Consider the following 18,985-nt stretch of genomic DNA (forward strand, 5'->3'; position numbering starts at 1 on the left):
ATTGGGATTGCACTATAGTAAGATATGAGTTCAAATACTGATGTTATTATTTTTCTAATAGATACCAATTCCAGGTTTTTGGCAGGTCAAAAACAAGCCAGCAAAGAATGAGTGAAATGAGCTGAAGAGAACCGTCCTTATTGTCTGGTATCTCCAGGTCAGATGTTTGCCAATCAGAAAGTGATTAGAGTGCAGGTGTGCCAAGGTGCGTCTTTTGCCCTCTTTCATCTCAAGCCCCGTTTTTTATCCCGACAGCAGAAAACAGTGACTGCATTCACAGCGAGTCTGTTTTCTACATGTCAATCCGGCTCAGAAAGAGCTGTGCGAAACAGTCCCTAACTTAAACATTCCTGAGAGATGTGACCCTTTTATCATTCTACGTTCATTCCAGAATGGGTCAGCTCGTTGCCGAACAGTGATCTCCAGATCGCCAGGTGTGAGATGTCTCCATGTCATTTTCATTTTAAGGATTGGATCGTTTTATGATCTTGGCTGAGCATCTTTCGAATTGCTTCATAAAGGGCACACACAAAGTTTTTCTCTCTTGCCTCAAGCTGTCTCTTGTAAATCCCTGCGAGGCTCTTTACAGGACTGTGCTCAATACAATTACATTTAACCCCACTAATGTTGATTCTATAGGCCCTTATGGCACTCTATTGCTTTTATTGGTAGACAAAATTCCTTTAAATCTTTATGGACTTTGGCCTTAACATGAACTTTTCATAGCCATGACCCCCACCAGGATAAATGGTCTGAAAAGGGACAGGTGGCCTTGTTTAGAATGATCCAAAGTTGCTGTGGCAAGGAGGTACTGTAACACAGTGGCGCAGTGGTTAGCTACTGTATGCTGCGTTGGATTCCTGTGGCTCTGCTCTGGGTTCAGTTCTGGTCCTGAGCTGCTGTCAATGAGAAGGGTTTGTGTGGGTTTTCACCCATAGTCCAAAGACATACAGGTAGGTTAATTGGCTTCTGAGAATAATGGCCCTGGTGTGAGTGTGTGTGGCTGTGTGTATGCCCTGCGATAGACTGGTGTCTCAATTGGGGTGTATCCTGCCTTGCTCCCATTGAAAGCTGGAATAGACTCATGCTCCCCCACGCCTGATTAGAAAATGGATGGATGGATGCTGTGGACTTGAACATCTAAAGATTGTTGAAATGCCTTTTTCATTTTATTACTATTATTTTTTTGTTCTTCCTACAGTAGACCAAAGAGTAACCTCTACAGCACTTTTACTTACTCATATCATCCCACAACCTCATCCTCGTTGACATTCTTGAGTCAATAATGAACCCTTTCCGAATTAGGGTATGACCAAACAACATGAAACAAACTGTAAACTTGTCCTTTCATATATGGTTTATTTTAAGTAGTAGCAAGTTCATGGGGTGTGTACACAGTGTTTTTGTATTTAACATATTCTCTATCCAAACGCTTTGCTTGTGGAAAGATGGAATTAATGGCCTCGTAAATGATCACAGTCATTCACAACGAAATTAAAAAAGTTATCATTGCTGCTGTTCCACTTTCCTACTTTCTTTCACCTCTGACAACACTTGGAACACACAGGTCAGACAGTCAGAGTGTCCTCAGTAAGGCCTGAGTGTGTGTAGAAGCAAGCATGCCTGGTGCATGATTAACAACATGCAAAGAAGACGTGTCATTCCGCTGGAAAAAGACTCTAAACAACAAGTGGCGTAGTTAGTGCTACACAGGAGGTATTAGGTACAGCTCTATTTGTAACCTTTATTAAAAATAAAAGCATCTCGATAAACAATTTTGACATTCACCTTCACATACGTTCTAGACTTTGGTGACAGGAATCCAAGTCTGGTCCCCGTTTAGCATCTTCCTGCCTTGTGATCCCATTTTGCATTCTTCACCCCCTCCTTCTCTTTCATTGTTTCTGGGTGTAAGGGGTCTACAAGTATCCAAACTCTCCTGGAAAGAAAGAGAACCTAGGGTCACTACTGCTGGTCCGTAGAACGTCACAAATACATGTACTTGATATTCACCTTCACCTAATATTCATAGCACAGCCAATACGCTGCATAGCCTAGTCTCCATCTACTGACATCTAGTCTGTACAATTCAATCTGCCCTCCAGGTGGAGGGTATTGCTAGAGGAACAGTGTGTTTGTTCTTCATATCTGACTTTTTTCAAATGGATTCAGAATGTATGTGTGTAGAGAAGAACCACTGTTTCCAAGTGCTGTAAATAGTTCTCTATTGGACAAGATATGCACGCAGTAGGAGTAAAGATAAGGTCTATCTGAGCCCAGAACAAGGGCTCCCATGTTGGAAAAGATGCAGAATTTTCTACATCTCTACGTATTATAAACAGCTCTTCTCCTGGAAAACGTGTTAAATTCATTCAATTATGGGTAGATTAAGGGTAACCTCTCCGCTACCGTGAGCTCCTGACAATTTAAAGAAACAGGAAGTCTACAGATTCTGGACCCTGAGGTGTGGGGTTGGGAATCAGTGGGATAAAGGCTCATTTGACTGATTATCTGCATGGTTCCTGCAGTACAAGCAGACAGAGTTTGCAACTCATCCCTGGATGGGACCCTGATTCATCCCTTGGATAGCCTTGCAGTGTTAGTTTCCATTTACTGTATAAAAGTTGGTGGACTGGAACAATTGGATTAGAGTACTCTAAAGTTATAATAGCTACTATGTCAATCCAAAATCTTCCGATTAGGTGTCCAGTGCATAAACTTACACCTGGTGTGTAGTATAGAAACAGTATTATTTTGGGCAGCAAAGTAATGAATTCCAAAGATATAATGAACTAGAAATGTAGCCTCTATGATCTCTTAGATTGAAATAGTAGCCAAAACTAAATTTCATTATATTCCCACGGCTCTGTGCTTAGATGAAGTCAGCATTTCATTTTATTAAATTAATTTCTTGAGCTCTTCTCTACTATGTGTGAAGTTCTGGTTTGGTATTTTAATAATGATGGTATTGCATATCTGGAAGGAATACCTAAGGGAGAAATATTTTGCTTTCAAAAACACTATTTGACAGGCAATATGACAGCATCATTTGCATGTCATGACTTTAGATATCCATGGAAGTTGGCTTATGAAAGGGTAAGGCCTGGGTTGCCTTGCCTTCAGTTTAAGTATTTGATGTTTGTGATCTTTTTTTATACCTGTGTTAAAAGTAAAAGGTTTTACTCCATACATACGTTATTCTGTGAAGGGCGTTCAAGGGGTTTATTATTCAGGTCCCACCATAAAAGTCCAACGGCAATATCTGTCCTCTTGGTTGGTCCTAGTAAACAAAATACCTTGTTGAACACTGGATGAGGACAGATAAGGCTATTCACAGTATGAAAGTGCCCTAATAGTTGAATATGAAAAGGCATGATAGATGTAGTGTGAGAGGGGAAAAGGTCCTAATCTGACCTAAGAAATGTAAGAACATCTCCAACAGCACGGCCAAGAGGAGTTTACAAACCACTCCATTCAACATCCCTCATACTGCATGCATCTATATAGTTTTATGGAACATAGTGTTGGGTGCTTCGCCCACACCTGTTAGGTAGCTAACCAGAACTCCAACCAGCACCACTGTAGTCGTTCCAAGTGCTCCATAGTACAGGTATGATACGGAGTAGAAGTTCTCCAGACCAGACAATCTATGAACAGAAACAAGGCTTTAGCAGTGGTTCAGAGGCAGTGTGCATTAAATAGACCAATCTGCCAAACTCCCGATTAGCAGGTCTACATAATCCAGACTTGTCACAAAGATGATTTTCAAAAACCAAATTACTTATCACATTCTTCAGATGTACTTATAGATTTATTACCCATATCCTCAAGTCTGACCGCTAGAAAACAATTTTCAGACACTAATAAAGGATTTTTCCTTGTTATTTCTCATCTCTCCATTCATCCAGAATTTATGTGGTTCGTTTAAATTACTTATTTATATTGGATTTAAGCACTTGACAACACAAGTAGAGGAAAATCTCCTTCCACCATATTTCTCCAATTTTCCTTACGCCTCCTGGTTTTTCGTGGCAGGCTGCCAGGGAGCTGGAGTGCCAGGGATCAGGCTGCTGTTGTGTGTCAAGTTGGTGGAGGGCATTAAGGGGCAGAAGTCAGCATAACCGGGCAACACCCCCATTACTTCAGAGCTGGGGGGGTACAGGATTGATCCAAGAGCAATCCACAACGAAATGCCAAGTCCTGCAAATACACCTGCAAAAACACCCTACAAGAACAGGAAAGAAGAGCAAGTCAGAGCTGCCTGTCCTTCCTTCCTATGCGCCTAGTTTGGATCTGCATCGCTGACGTTTCCACCCTTCAACCATGAAGTGCACAGGAAAATCATCACTACCTTTGAGGTCAATTATTTAATGCAACTCTAAAACACATACTGTAGCTTTTTAGCTTGTGCTCATTTTGTGTTACAAAGCTTTGAGAACGTTGCTTCACTGGGCTCATTAAACTGGTGTATTCTGACAGAAAAGAAATGGTCATAGAAACAGAATTCTACAGTGCACCCAGAACTATAGGATTCACTTGAGGTGTTGGAAAAAATAAAGTATTAAGATGCATCTATGTAGGTGAAGTAGTTCAAGTAGGGAGCTGTGTCAGCATGCGTAGGCTGCAAAGGAACAAGTAAAGGTTTATTCCACTGCCAAAACGTTACGTGTTCTTCGGGTGTCCACATCTGAAATGTTGTGTTTCTTTTCTTCTCTTTTCAGCGGGGAATAAACCTTGTTCCTAAAAGTAGCTGAAATGACTAAAAATACATTTTAGTAATAAAAACATGAACCACAATTGCTCATGATCATGCTAATGGTTCTCTTTTCAGTTGGCACAGTCTGGGCACTCACCGGTGTGTTGGCCGCAGGTATAAACATGCCCAGGATAAAGGCACCAAGCAGTGGGCCACTCAACACCCCCATGACCGTGAATGACCCCTAGAGAGGAAATGGGCAAAACAGAACACAAGTCTTTGCAGGCTGCAGGACATGAATGCAGGATCAACAAGCATCTGTTTTCTAAATCTTTCACCTTCACGAGGCCATTGTGGTTAAGTGAAGGTCTGCATAAGAAATGCATATTGCTAAATGGAGCCTTAACACTTCTGGATCCTGGATCTGTGCAGCAGTATGATTTAACTGAATGTTTAAAGACTTCCTGGTAGCTGCCCATACTTTGAAATTATGACTGTTGTTTCAAAGTTTAGACTGATCAATATAAACATAAGGGAAGAAAATGCTTTACCTGAAGAACCCCTCGATCCAACAGGGAGAAGAGGGAAGCAACAGTGATGCAGCCGATTCCAAACATGAAAGCTGTAATGGAACAGTAGAGCTGTAGCAGATGCAAGCAGCTTCAGAGGGAATCCCTTTTAAGTATTCATCTGGTTAGTTGTAAAAATACAGGGATGATCATCTAGCAATTAAGTTGATCATTTCTCATTGTTTCAGATTTCTGACATGTTAACATGGCAGGTATTACAACACTCATTTAATAATAACTCCATTTCTTCAGAATTACTGTAAATGCCCTGGGTTTAGCATGGTCTGTGGCATTATAACACTCTATCTGCTCCTCTTGCATGGAGTGTCTCATAGGAACTGCAAGATCTGAGGTCACCTTCAGAATCCCTATTGGCCACCAGCTCCTGCAGAACTGGTTGGGATTTTTTCGGGTTATCTTCTCTGCAGTTTTGCTAAGAGATTCCATAGAATTTGTGATCTAAAATCACAAAATTCTTCTGTTCAACACATGCCAGCTGTGTACCGGCACATAACTTTCCCTTTATCTGAGTGTAAACAAGCTTCTGCAAAGTCAAATATGAACAGGAACGAAGTATACACATGAAAAAAATTGAGCTTGCACTGACTGCGTGTGCACAGAGCATTTAAAAATATTTTTGGCCCCTTAGAAATACAAGAGTGTTGCTTACTATGCCTTTTAGCTCCATTAGGCAATTGCCTTTGACAGTTAAAAAGCCTTATCAATTATAAGGTTATAATTCAGTGCATTCTGAAACAGGCAATTCATCAAAAGCATGAATGTTCTGAGGTGTACTTCATCCTTTCATGTAATTTTAACAGCTGTTTAAATCACAGAAACCACCGTAAAGCTTCCTGGTACCTCACTTTTCCACTCTGGGGGATCCCCTGCAGAGTCCATTGACACATCACAACTGTAGCAGCTAATCTTTTTAATCTGCGCAAGCGATTTCAGTGTGCAATGCAGCAATGTAGTCTGATGAGCTTGCATCTCCATAACTCCTCGAGTAGGTACAGTATTAGGCAATAGAGGACCAGGATTGAGGTGCTGACTACAATTCTGATACTTGATATGAGGGTTTGAATTTAGGTCATGAGCCTACAGGACACCTTGTTTTCCTCCATCACACAGTTGATTTGTGATGCATTAGGTTTACAGAGTGAAAGGATAATGAAGGAGTGGGTCAGCTCACACAGGCCTTTGGAAATTAACACCAGCCTCTTCTGTGACACCTGGACGAGACGGGTCTTGATCAGGTCTTCCATGGTCACGGCCGCCATGGCGTTGATACTGGTGGAGGCCGTGCTGCCAAGAGAGTGTAGCCACATTTTTCAGACTCTAAGCTTTTCTTTTCTCTATTGAGACTGACTAAAAAAATATAACAGTGAAAAACAAACCAAGCGAATGAATACAAAAGTCTAGAAAGAGGGTTGTATCCTTAACTGTTTGAGTGCCATTTCAGGTTTCATCTAATTTAATTTCAGAACAAACAGGCTTTACAAACATGCTTCACAGTGGTGAGAAGCAAAGCAGTATGGCAATTAGTACTTCAGTGATCAGTAAGTTCCAAAGGTTGATGGGATCACAGTTGTTAACAATTAAGAATAATTTCTGCTAGAAATAGAAGAACAAAGCAGAGAGGTTGTCATTCTGCCTTCAGCCTCCCTTTCCTTTTGCACTTATCTCACCAACTTCAACTGTTTATACACCCATAGCCCTCACAATCGAGCCCCTTCTATAAAGAAACATTGAAACATACCTTAGTGTTCCACTGTATGCAGAGGCAAGAAACAGACCAGGAAAACCAGGATAGTCTTCAAAGATGTCCAAGACGAAGTAAGGCATATACTGAGAGAGGGACAGAGGACCAGAAAACTGCAGTACTCTAGTCCTACTAGCTTAGACATTGCCCAATGTTTGATGCATACAGTTCAATGAAACATTTGGCTAGAACAGTCCCAACCCCTGAATCCTGATGGGATTTAGAAGCATCCCATAAATTCAATAAACTTGATTTTAGAGCAGGTTTTTTTCAAAACCATGTTTCTTTTGCATTACTATTATAATGGTGTGCAAATATTACAATGAAGTGCAGTGGCAGTGGTGTAGGCAGATCCCAGATTCGAAAAGAACAGAGCTTGCCAAGGGGCCACAGAGAACGAAGAGAAATAATCTGTCTCCCAGCATGAGAAATTCACGTAAATGTTGACGTCATGTCTTCCCAGAAATTACAAAAAAAGAAACTACGCTGTTGTTCCAAAAATGCCATTCTTGCTTGCTGCAGCAGTAGTTTTATAAGTCATCACTACAAGTCACTAAAGCACACTGTTAAACCATGTTGATTGATTTTGTTCAAACCACTAGGGAAACTGTAATGGCAGCGTGACAGCTGCTGGCACACACACCACACTAATCCTTCACTGCCAGCATGCCAATTTTTCACATGGTCTGTCTTCTTTTGGACCTTCTCCAGGATCCTAGATTTTTCACGTTGCCCTCTTGGAAAAGACTGGAGAAGACGGTTCTCTTCCTTCCTGGTTTCTCTCCACTTGGTTCTACTCACACAAGTCACTAGATCTTCTCACCCAATTCCTAAACTTCACTAGTCACTATTTACTTTGACACAACCAGACACAATTATATTAATTATTGGCCAAGCACAATAATCTCTAAAATAAGTACTTCCACTCAAATCTTTGCTCTTACTCTTCACCAAGCACCTGATCTTCACTAACAGTCACTAATCCCCGATCACTTTCATGGCTGATCCTGTTTGGCCAGGGACTCTGTAGCCAACACATGTGTCAAAACCCTGATGCAACAGCAGCTGGTTGGTTATTTTCTCTTCTCATACTCCTGTTTGTGTGCTGATCAAAGGGTTTAGGGGATGGTCAAGACAACCTGTGCCATCTAGACTCTTCTCTTAGCTGTAGAGAGAAGGTAAGCTGCTACCTTACAGAGCAATGTCCTACTCCTCCAGGTTCCTACAATGCCCTACACCTCCAGGGTTTAGCTGCTCAACAGCATTCCTCAACAGCACACTTCAGCATCAACACACAAACCCAATCCCTTTTTAACGGGCACTCCCCTCTGGAGCTTTTCTACCTTCCATGCTGGAGCCTAGACACAGACTGAAACCTTTTGCATCCCAGCTGTTCTAATAAGCTTCTTAATTAACCCAGAGAGCTGGCTCATGTCATCTGAACCTATCCTGACAGCTCCTGTCCCTCATATGCCGTCCTTCGGATGAGACGTAAAACTGAGGTCCTGACTCTCTGTGGTCATTAAAAATCCCAGGGCGTTTCTCGAAAAGAGTAGTGGTGTAACCCCGGCGTCCTGGCCACATTTCCCATTGGCCCTTACCAAACATGGCCTCCTAATAATCCCCATCTATGAATTGGCTTCATTAATCGGCTCTCCTCCCCACTGATAGCTGATGTGTGGTGAGCATTCTGGCGCACTATGGCTGCCGTCGCATCATCCAGGTGGACACTGCACATTGGTGGTGGTGGAGGGGAGTCCCCATTACCTGTAAAGCGCTTTGAGTGGAGTGTCCAGAAAAGCGCTATATAAGTGTAAGCAATTATTATTATAATTATCATTATTATATGTAGTTTCACTCCCTCTGAGAGCTAATTGCTCAATCAGACCAGGTGTGCCTCATTCTACAATTTTTCCATTTAACAGGTGGCTCTCTAACAAAACCACATCCCACTACCTCACAGGCAGCAGCAGATGAGATCAGATTCTTTTTTTGTTTTCTAATATACAGCGGGAACAGGGGAGAAATATGTCTAGGACAGTTATGATTTACACACATTTCCATTGCTCAAATCCAATGCAACGTATTTCAGTTGAGCTGAAAGTTTAATTACCAAAGTGCCTCTCGTCATGAATTGGACACCATAGCACACTGACCTAGCTGGCCCTCCCTAAAAGCAGCAGGATCTCTCTTCTGTATTCAGTTCCTCTCATTGCATACTGTATTACGGGACTTTAGAATCACAAGTGGCATCCAGCAGAAAGGCTTTTTTTTTTTTGAGTGACAGGAAGTGAGAAGGGAAAATAGATCAAAATTACACCACAATTCTAAAAAGAATTAAAAAGACAAGACTAAAGGAGACACAAGACTAAAAAAGAACATGGTTTAGTATAGGTTTAAACTGAGTGTGCACGTAATAAGTGGCATAACATTTGTCATTTCACACTTATCACTTTTTGTCTGGGCATCCTCTTTGGATATAGCCCTAAACTGGCTGCTGAAAGAATTACATTTTTGTAAAATATCCAGCACACCTTGCATCCAAAATAAGAAAATACTTTAACTAAAATGTTAAGGAATATTGCTTGCTTTCAGATTTGCTCCATGGCTGACACACAACATCTCTAAACCTCTTAAACTATGGCTCGGATATGTTTGTCATTCTGCCAAAATGATTTTGCCAACCCTTGAAAGTGAACTACAAGTTTTCATGAGAAAACAAATTGCATTAAGAGGCTCTTAGTGGCAGCTGTGTTAGAATTTGCTCCTATTATTTGCTCTTATGGGAAAAACCTGGTTGCATAAATAGGAGTTTGATAGGCATTCGATTAGTGATGAACTTACACTAAACGGAGACAGTGAAGAATGTTTATGAAGATACACAATAGTACTCATACCAGTCCTCAAACAATCTAAAGTGTTATGACAATAATACCACAGGCATGTCATGTTTTTTACTATTTTGTATTGAAAAGTTCAAACAAAATGCCTAGAAAGACTAATGGCCATGTTCCTATTTTAGGGTATTTTCTACCCATGTCTGCACTGTAGTGATTTCTGTGGCACATGTTCTGTTCTTGGCGTTTTGTTCTTAGAAGCACTTACCTGGTCAGGAGAGGAGATCTGTCCAGTCAGGAGTGGGTCACAGTGATGGTACAGAGTGAACATGACAATCCCACAGCTACCCGCACAGCTCACAATGAGACACAGCCCAACCTGATTCACAAATACGGCCCTGAAAACAAAGGACACATATAAAGTAAGCAAAGCTCTTAAGTTAAATACCTGAAGAGAAAAAAACACTTTTACATGTGTGTCAGGCTTTTTAAACATGGGATAAAGATCCCATTCAGCACATGAAAGCTCTTCAGAACCTGCTATGTTAGAGAAAAGGCAGATGATGTAACCTTATCTCTCCCAGATAAGAGTTCTTCACCCACCTTATGAAATTTCCAAGTTGCTGACAGCCACTTGTTTTTGTGAACCACAGGAGTCAGAACTGTACTTAAAAAAAGCTATCCAGTCATTGAGTTTCCTGAGAAGGAACCCTCCATTTGAGGGGTTCTGCTTCACCTGGTGTAACTTACGACTGAGAGCAGTCTGAGTGAATTAAAAGTAGCATGTGTGCAAGTAACAGGAGGCTGAGAGAGTGCTTTACAGTATGTCAACTGCTTTGTGCTGTATCCCTTCATTCGTGTTCTGGAAGATAAACTGTGATGAAAACTCAGAATGCAGACTACCATTGAACCCTCACTGTTGCAAATCACTCCAAAAGAAACAAAGTAAAATGTGTGTTTTTTTTGTGTGTTTTTGCACTCCGGGAGTATTTGCTAATTTGTTAAGTGTCTTTGTTAATTCTTGTGAAGTGCATATGAAGTTCCTGAAAGTCTTTAAGTAGTGATGATATCTACTTTGAATTTATCACTGTTCACACTTTACAACCTTAGTGGTAAGGCCAGCAGGGAACCAAGCCTGATGTCATGGTGGATGGCTACTACAAGAGAGCGCTGTCCTGCTCACCATTGCGCCTGCCTCTCTGTCTTGCAGGAAATGTAGCGCTGCACCTGGGCTTGGTTCACTCCATACATGGACAGCCACACCATGGCCCCCCCCACCACTAGGCTCCAAAAAGTGTAGCGCCTCCTTGGGTCGAAATCGAAACTGCGGAGTAAAGGAAAGAAGCAGTCAAGACACAGAGAGGAATGCTTTCCAAGATAATAATAATCCTTATACTTATATAGCGCTTTTCTGGACACTCTACTCAAAGTACTTTACAGGTAATGGGGACTCTCTCCTCCACCACCAATATGCATCCCCATCTGGATGTGATGGCAGCCACAGTGTGCCAGAACGCTTCCCACACACCAGCTCTCAGTGGGGAGGAGAACAGAGGGATGAAGCCAGTTCAGAGATGGGGATTATTAGGAGGCCCTGATTGGTAAAGGGTTACACCCCTACTCTATTCGAGAAACGCCCTGGGATTTTTAATGACCACATCTTATCCGAAGGACAGCGCTATTTTACAGTATTGTGTCCCCGTCAGTATACTGGCGAATTAGGACCCATGTAGACCGCTGGGTGAGCGCCCCCTGCTGGCCCCACTAACACCTCTTCCAGCAGCAACCTTAGTCTTTCCCAGGAGGTCTCCCTTCCAGATACTGACCAGGCTCACACCCGCTGAGCTTCAGTGGGCTGCCAGCTGTGAGTTGCAGGATGATATGGCTGCTAGCTAAAGATGGTTCCATTATTGTGCATAAACAGCACGCAATATTATCGGGCACCCAAATTCAGTCTTCTGTTATCTGAGAAACAACCCAAATGAACTTGCATAACCTTAATAGTTTTAATAATTAAATTTGTCTTATCTTTCTGTTGTTTTGCAGGAGGACAGAGGATTTGCTCTTACAAACTGTTTACAATTCAGCCACCATAGGTCATAGACATTGTGAATGAGCGTTCAATGGATGGTGTCCGTTCAAAAACCCCCAATATTTTTCAGCATATTATTGTTAAAGCAGGAGTGAATGTATTTTTGCTGTATTCTTGTTAGGAGGATTATCATGAAATTGTGGATTCAGTGCTAATTTATTATTATGCTTTGACCCAGACTCCATCATAAACTTATCTGACGTATATAAGATTATGTTAATCGGTCATGTAACAACATTTCAGTGAATCATACATATATGCCGTTGATTTGGAAAAACTTTCAAGCTTTCATGTGACTCATTTTTAATGACAGGAAATTTTTTTTTAAAAAAACACTGTCAAGATGAAAAAGGCAGAGACTTAAAGTTTTGTAAAAGGGTGAAATATGCATTTATCGAGAATGGATTTGACACATTTCATCACAGAATGGAAAGGTTTCAAAAGCTTTAACAAGCTGTCACCACAAAGTTTCTGGCAAAATGATAAATGTAATGTCATACAAAACATGTCTGTAAGAAACTGAATGAATTTGGTGCCCCACAGTCACAGAGATTCTGTTTCACTGGATGTACAGTAGAAAATGCTGTAAATACTGTCATTAGGAGAAGTGCAATATTACTGAACGCACCTTCCTGAAGATAAATAAAATATGGATGTTTGGTCTAGCAAAGGTCTTAGAAGATTATTTTTTTTTTACTGCAATGCAGGTCCTGAAATTGGATCACTAAACTAAACTAACTGGAGGATATCTGAGATTGTTAAAATTTCAACAATACAAGTTGTGTTCCCTGCTTACTGAACATTTTGTGGAAGTTCGGAAGCTATGCCTGCCTGACAAGCACTGTTTTGTGTGTGTGCGTGCCATTTGTGCATGTCTTCGTATTGTGCCCAGCACTGGTATTTGTTAGTAAGTCTACATCAAGATCTTCTTACTTGTCCAAATTAACTCGAGAGCTGTTGGCAGCAATTTCCAAAACCTTCGCTGGTCCTCCTGCCAGTGCAGTTCCATGGACTAAGACAGCCAAGAAGCCTGACAGCATGACGATGATCTGAAATACGTCTGTCCAGACCACTGCCTTCATCCCACCCTGGGTGTCCAGACACAAAGGAGATAGTATCTGTTATTCCCCAGCAAAATCTCACCACAATCTCACAATCCAGCACCCTTCTCCAGTAGGTTTAACCAGAAAGAAAATGTCCTTACCAGAGAAGTATAGAAGGTGCAGATGGCCCCAGTGGACAGGAGAGAGGCCCAGATGTCAAATCCAGTGGCTAAACACAAAGGAGATCAAATTAAATATGGTATATGGTCCTTGGAAACTAATGTGATGATTTTTGATCAGGACATGTGGGACTTTCTATATTTTTTGTTAGTGGCAAAGCACTGTGTTGTATTGGCTAAAATTTTCAAACAAACCAGTTTTGTTCATTATCTTCCAGTGGCTAATGTTCTGGGACTAAGCCTGAGCGTGCAGGAGCAAACAGAATTATTACAAAACTGAATAACATGCATTTAGGCTTTCACTTTCCCAGCTTCTTGTTTTTTCTTTCTTCCTCTTTTTCTGGATGTGAATCTGTGAAATCTGGCGTGCAGAGACAGGGCCTGCCACAGTTCAGGAGAAGATTTCATGAAAAGAAGACCGACTTGGGAGACCCAAAACAGCAGAGCACGGCAGACAGAACGCAGAAAGAGAGAGCCTCCCACTGGTTCAACCCAGGGAAAGCTCTCATCCAAGGGCATGTTGTGCTCTATGATCCAAGCAGTGTGGACTTGAGCCTGTGTCAGGTCACTAGCTGACTGTGACTGGGATTACTCAAGCTGGCTAAGAGCTGCCAGGGGTAGGGTGAAAGTAAATCCCCAGAGCTCTCTCAACTCTCAGTGGCCCTGTGACCCCCCGGGCACCTGCAGGCACGCAGTGTTGTCTTCTAGGTAACAATGGAAGGCTGTGCTGTCTTTGACTTGTAAAGATGAGCAGCTCAAGGCTGGGCAGCTAGGCGTCTAGCAACACTTCCTCATTCTTCCCTGTGTGCGGTTGCAGGTTTCAGGAAGTATGGAGGAAACTGTCTTTGTCACTCTCAGAACAGTAGATGTACTGGGATAAGCCGATTGGCTGATTGCGCGTGATGGATAATACAGGAATGCATCCACATCCTCATGCCAGTGTATCATTATCATTCTGACCTTCATTCTCCAATTAAGACAAGGCAGCGCAAGACCAGCCACGGGGGAAAACACATTGTGATCTTACCTTGATTCAGGATCAGAGCTGGGGCATAGATCACTATTCCAGTGTACAGCAACTGTGGAGATAAATTAGAAATACAATACAGACATGTAACATTAAATACGGGCCTACAAAAGAGTGGTAATCAAAAATAAAGGGATGTTTAGGTGCACTTTAAACAAGGAGATGGGTTCTTTGGTGCATATTAGGTTTGTCAACAGCTTCATCAACAGCAGACCACTTTGTGTCAAAGGTACCCAGAGGCAATGGCCTTTGCTTCTTCCTTCTGCCCAGCTGTCTACAAAGTGGGTACCACATGATAATTGTGATGTATAAAGTGAGGGTGATTGCTCTGTTCTTCAGTCACTCTTACCGTGGCTATTATAAACTGGAAGTTTCCAAGCAGCTGCATGTTTCTGTTAAATCTCATCTTCAGATACTGGAACACAGAACAAACAGCCTGGCTCATAAAGAGGACTGGCAGTAAAAACGAACTGTTTTCTAATCCACCTGTTTCTAGGGGCTGTGCCTGTCACTTCTGATGTGGAACTTTAACAAGTGAGTTTCAAAGTTCTATCATATTAACTGTTGTTTCCCAGTATTTTATTTGGCACAATGCAAGTGCAGTTTGCAGCATACTTGGTGTTCGAAGTCAGAACAAAAATCAACAAGCCCTAGCAAGAAAAGGTCTCAACAAAAACGTTTTAAAAAAGCATAATATTTTTAAAGCAGACACTTTCAATATTCACAGGAGAGACAGTTACTTATCACCAAACAACACAGGCCAACTTAACCAAGACATTAACTACATTTTTGCATTAAAGGGACACTGATAAATTCCAAAAAATCAGAAAGTAAAAGGAGACCTGATAGAGGAATTAACTAGTCACAGATATTTAATAATACCTGGAAACATAGTCTAAGGTGCTTCAGAATAGCAGTCCTTACTCTCTAAACTGTGGCAATAAAAAAAGATATTGGTTTCACTCACTTATTTTTATCAACCATTATCTTACTGTGGCTTTAAACACTGTGTCTATCTCTGCGTGCAGAAGACGGTAGAATTACAGTACTAACGTGTGCTTTCAGGATCCGAGATCTAGCCCCAAAGAGATTAAATCCTGTGTGTACTTTTTACAAATTTATAGTTTAATTTTACTAACCACTAGATCTGGAAAAACATGTTTAGAAAAATGTTCCATTTAATTCCCTAAGCACTTCTGATCTGAAACAGCACAGAAATCTAGAAACCCAGCAGTCCTCCAGAATGAATGTTGTTCAGACAGCGCTAGATATGTCCAAACTCTTGGGCCTTGGTTTAGCAAGAATTTGCCACCTGGTTCTTTTTTTCTGCCTCTAGCTCCTGAAAGCGTGGAAGTTGTTGTTTTTTTTGTTCCCTGTGGATCAGCCACTAAGCTGCATAATGAAGGGATCTTAAAGTTTCCCAGAACCCTGACCTGGTTGGTGCTCGTGATCCCAAGGCGGTAGAAGACTGGAAGAAAGAAGTAGGCTGTAATGAAAGAGTTGCAGGTCTGACCCACACACATGTACAGGAACACCATGCCATAGCGATAGGCTTCGGTGGGCACTCCCAACACCTGAACAGCCGACATGAAACTGGCACAGAGGGACAGCCCAACGGGAACAGCAGGCATCTGTCTCCCACCAGTGAAGTAGCTGGCAGCATCCTGTGTTTGACTACTTTTTTTGAGAGCCTGGAAGAGCCCAATCACCATGGAGACTAGCAGCATGGTGGCAAAGACAGAGTAGTCGGCAACAGTGAAGCCAGTCCTTGCTGGATGGGAGTGTGTACTTCCATTGGCATCCATCACAAATGGACCTGGTGCAGTGGCTTGCTGGTGAGCTGTAGTTCAAAAACATGTGTCATCAATCCATCCATCAATATTATTCTTTTACAGCTCCTTTCAATCAATGGATTCTGCACACACTTTAAATAAATTATACATAAGAAAACTGAGTTTTACAAATTCATTGTTACTGTTGACTTCTATAGAAACTCACATGAATGGTTTTCAATACCACTAATTTAACTTACGCTGTCCTAGGGTTCCTTAACCTCAGCTTCACAGACGTATTTACTGCATGTTCAGAATTTCTACCCAAGCCTGAAGACTTTCTGCTTTCATTCAGGCACGAGTTTTGGAGGAGTCTCACAAGGAATTCGGGTTTGAAGCTAGTAAGCAGTTTAACTGCCTGGCTGGGCTTGTAGAAAGGGCTTTTGTTTGGTTTGGGGATGTTAGTTGATTTCTTCTCATACTCTAATATAAAGAGCACTAACTCTTTACCTTATTCTTTTAGCTGTTCTGTTCCTCTGTCTTACCGTGACCTGCCTATCAACATTCTTGTATATGACACCATGTTCCAGGGTGTTTTGCAATGCAAAGCATCAATTTCAGCATAGTTATCTTAGATGAAGGCTTAATATAAACATCTGAAGTTAGGTAGACTTGAACTCATTACAACACAGCACACAAGCAAAACTAGAGGTTTAAAATAAAAGTTCTAATTAATTTAAAATGGCCTTTTCTGCAAAACTCACTAATTTTAGGTCTTACTGTTAGTATTTATTTTGTGTACACTGAATTTAATCAATTAAAATACTTAGCACCTCAAATGAGCCACGTATAATACAGAGTGGCTTTAAGATCTTTACACTATGTCTTCAGAAAAAAAGTTTCAACATGTAAAACAAACTATATCATTTCATGTATTAGTGGCACAAAATGCACAAAACAAACACCACGATGTCATGTAACTCATCTCCTTGTGATAAATGCATAATCATGGAGAAAATCTGAAAAGGGCAAAATACTGATTAAACAAAGCCAGATGTGAAATTATACACCTGAACTAAATGCATTAAAAGTGCAAAATAACAACTCCATACTCACACCTGCCTTTTCCTCTGGGAGATCCTGAGGTTATGTACATGCGACCCCTTCCAGCTTTTCCTGGGAAGAGACAGTGCTGGAGAGCTTGTCTGGTGTAAGATGAGCTGTAGAAAATGGGAATGAGGAACACAGAGGAGAGCAGGAGGGGTAGGAGGAGACTGGTTAACATTTGCAGGGCCATTCTCTGCCTTCATGATAGCTTGGCTTACACCCATGTCATTTTCTCTATTAACCTTTTCCCATGCAACTGCAGCTTTTTGAAAGCACATACCCTGCAACTAGATAACTAATACTGATGATTTCACAGTACAACAGCAGAATGATTTAATAGCAAGAGACTGGGGAAATCAAAACATGTATTCCATGGATTATTATGTCACTTCTATGAGGTGTTTTTCAACACATTCTACTTTTTAAGTTGTTTTATCTCTTTGTTTACAGAAGAAACCACATTCAAGCCATCACTACAGGTAATCAAGGCAGACATCTTCAGTGCATCTTTACTAATTTTTGCATTTGTAATATCAAATTTAATTCAAAAGGACAATTTATATACAATGGGCTATAATTCGTTACACACATAGTTTGTGCAGATGTTCTACTCAGTAACTTTTCAAAATGTATTATTATGATTGAATTCAAATTAATACTTTGGGAGGGATCTGAACCATAGAACAATAAAATTGACTTAACTCTAGCCAGGTGTTCCCAATTTGCAATGATTGAGGACATTATTGCCGTCTTTGCTTTTATCCAACATATTCATCCTGATCAAGACTGTGCCACACACCTGTGGAAGACTCAATACAACAGTTATTTCATACACTGCTGAAAGCAAAGATTAAAGGCTTAAATGAGCCTTATTGTCATTCCAACTACCTGTGAGCCTTATTGGACAGAAGCCAGCCATAGGAAGGTTTTCAGCCTGGTTTCAGAACTGTGTGAAGCAACAGAGGAATTTGGGAAGTTACAGCTTTTCCCAAAATAATCTTAAATGACTTACTGCACAAATGCAAATACAACTACCTCTGCATTCTTGAAGTAGGAGGAAAGGAAACTCTGGATACATTTTTTAAAATATTTGCTTCCTTTTGTTACAAATGTAACACTACAATCTGACTTAGGATAAGTTTGCAGTTTCTAACTTAAAGCCTTTACTATGAATTGATGCTTCTTGTGCTATCAGTCACTACTACTTTCAGTTGCTATTACGTCCGCTCGAACAGAAAAGGTTTCTGAAAAGACTGGTTGATGCTCTCTGCCTAAAACCATTCCAAGCTGCCATTTGGTGTGCTGTAGAAGAAAATCACTTGATGTAGTGGACAAAACCACTTGTAGAAAAGGCATGGTACGAAGAAACATTTTAACTTTTCAGTGCTGGCAGAATCAAAAGATAGCTAAACTCTTTAAGCAGAATTGGCAGCATTCCATTAATTTTCAAGCTGCACTGGAATGCAAAACTTTGTTCAAAGCAGGAAACAGAAATATTCTACTCTGCTAAAAATGCACTGACATGCTTATAGGGCTCTTCAGTTGAAGGGTTGGAGACGTCTGGCCTAGACATTCAAGTTCTGGTTCAAATTGCACGGTAAGCTGGGTAATGTTCTTTCACGATTTTATCTACCACGGCGGAGTCAAATCAAGAGAATGGCCCTGAAGTTTCAGAAAGGAGTTGGCTTACTTCAGAATTTCTGGGAAAGGGGACTGCCTTTGACATAAATGCAGTCTCTGGTACTGAAGCCAAGTGGCTCTGCATTCCGAGCTTCACACAGGAAGTTCGTAGGGGAGCGATTAAAAACGTGGTCTGAGCGAGGGAAGGATAGCTTTCATTGGTGCACATCTCGACTCTGCCTGCACCCTGCCTGCCACTCACAGACGCAAAAGAGCAAAAG

At 41.2% G+C, this 18,985-nt stretch overlaps 1 protein-coding gene across 1 annotated transcript; it reads right to left on the bottom strand.

Moving 5' to 3' along the window:
* Positions 1 to 1,687: 1,687 nt before the first annotated feature.
* Positions 1,688 to 17,133, bottom strand: slc5a5 (solute carrier family 5 member 5). The gene is made up of 16 exons (XM_088907624.1): positions 17,094 to 17,133; positions 15,639 to 16,045; positions 14,555 to 14,620; positions 14,206 to 14,257; positions 13,161 to 13,228; positions 12,890 to 13,044; positions 11,048 to 11,188; positions 10,133 to 10,262; positions 7,025 to 7,113; positions 6,458 to 6,570; positions 5,248 to 5,318; positions 4,854 to 4,940; positions 4,014 to 4,225; positions 3,544 to 3,647; positions 3,195 to 3,280; positions 1,688 to 1,939 (listed from the first exon to the last, which is right to left on the bottom strand). The coding sequence occupies exons 1-16, from the start codon at positions 17,131 to 17,133 to the stop codon at positions 1,802 to 1,804; spliced, it is 1,959 nt and encodes a 652-aa protein (XP_088763750.1). The 3' UTR covers positions 1,688 to 1,801.
* Positions 17,134 to 18,985: the final 1,852 nt, after the last annotated feature.

This window comes from Atractosteus spatula, chromosome 28 (genome assembly GCF_055471065.1).
Source record: "Atractosteus spatula isolate fAtrSpa1 chromosome 28, fAtrSpa1.hap1, whole genome shotgun sequence".
Classification (NCBI taxonomy): domain Eukaryota; kingdom Metazoa; phylum Chordata; class Actinopteri; order Semionotiformes; family Lepisosteidae; genus Atractosteus; species Atractosteus spatula.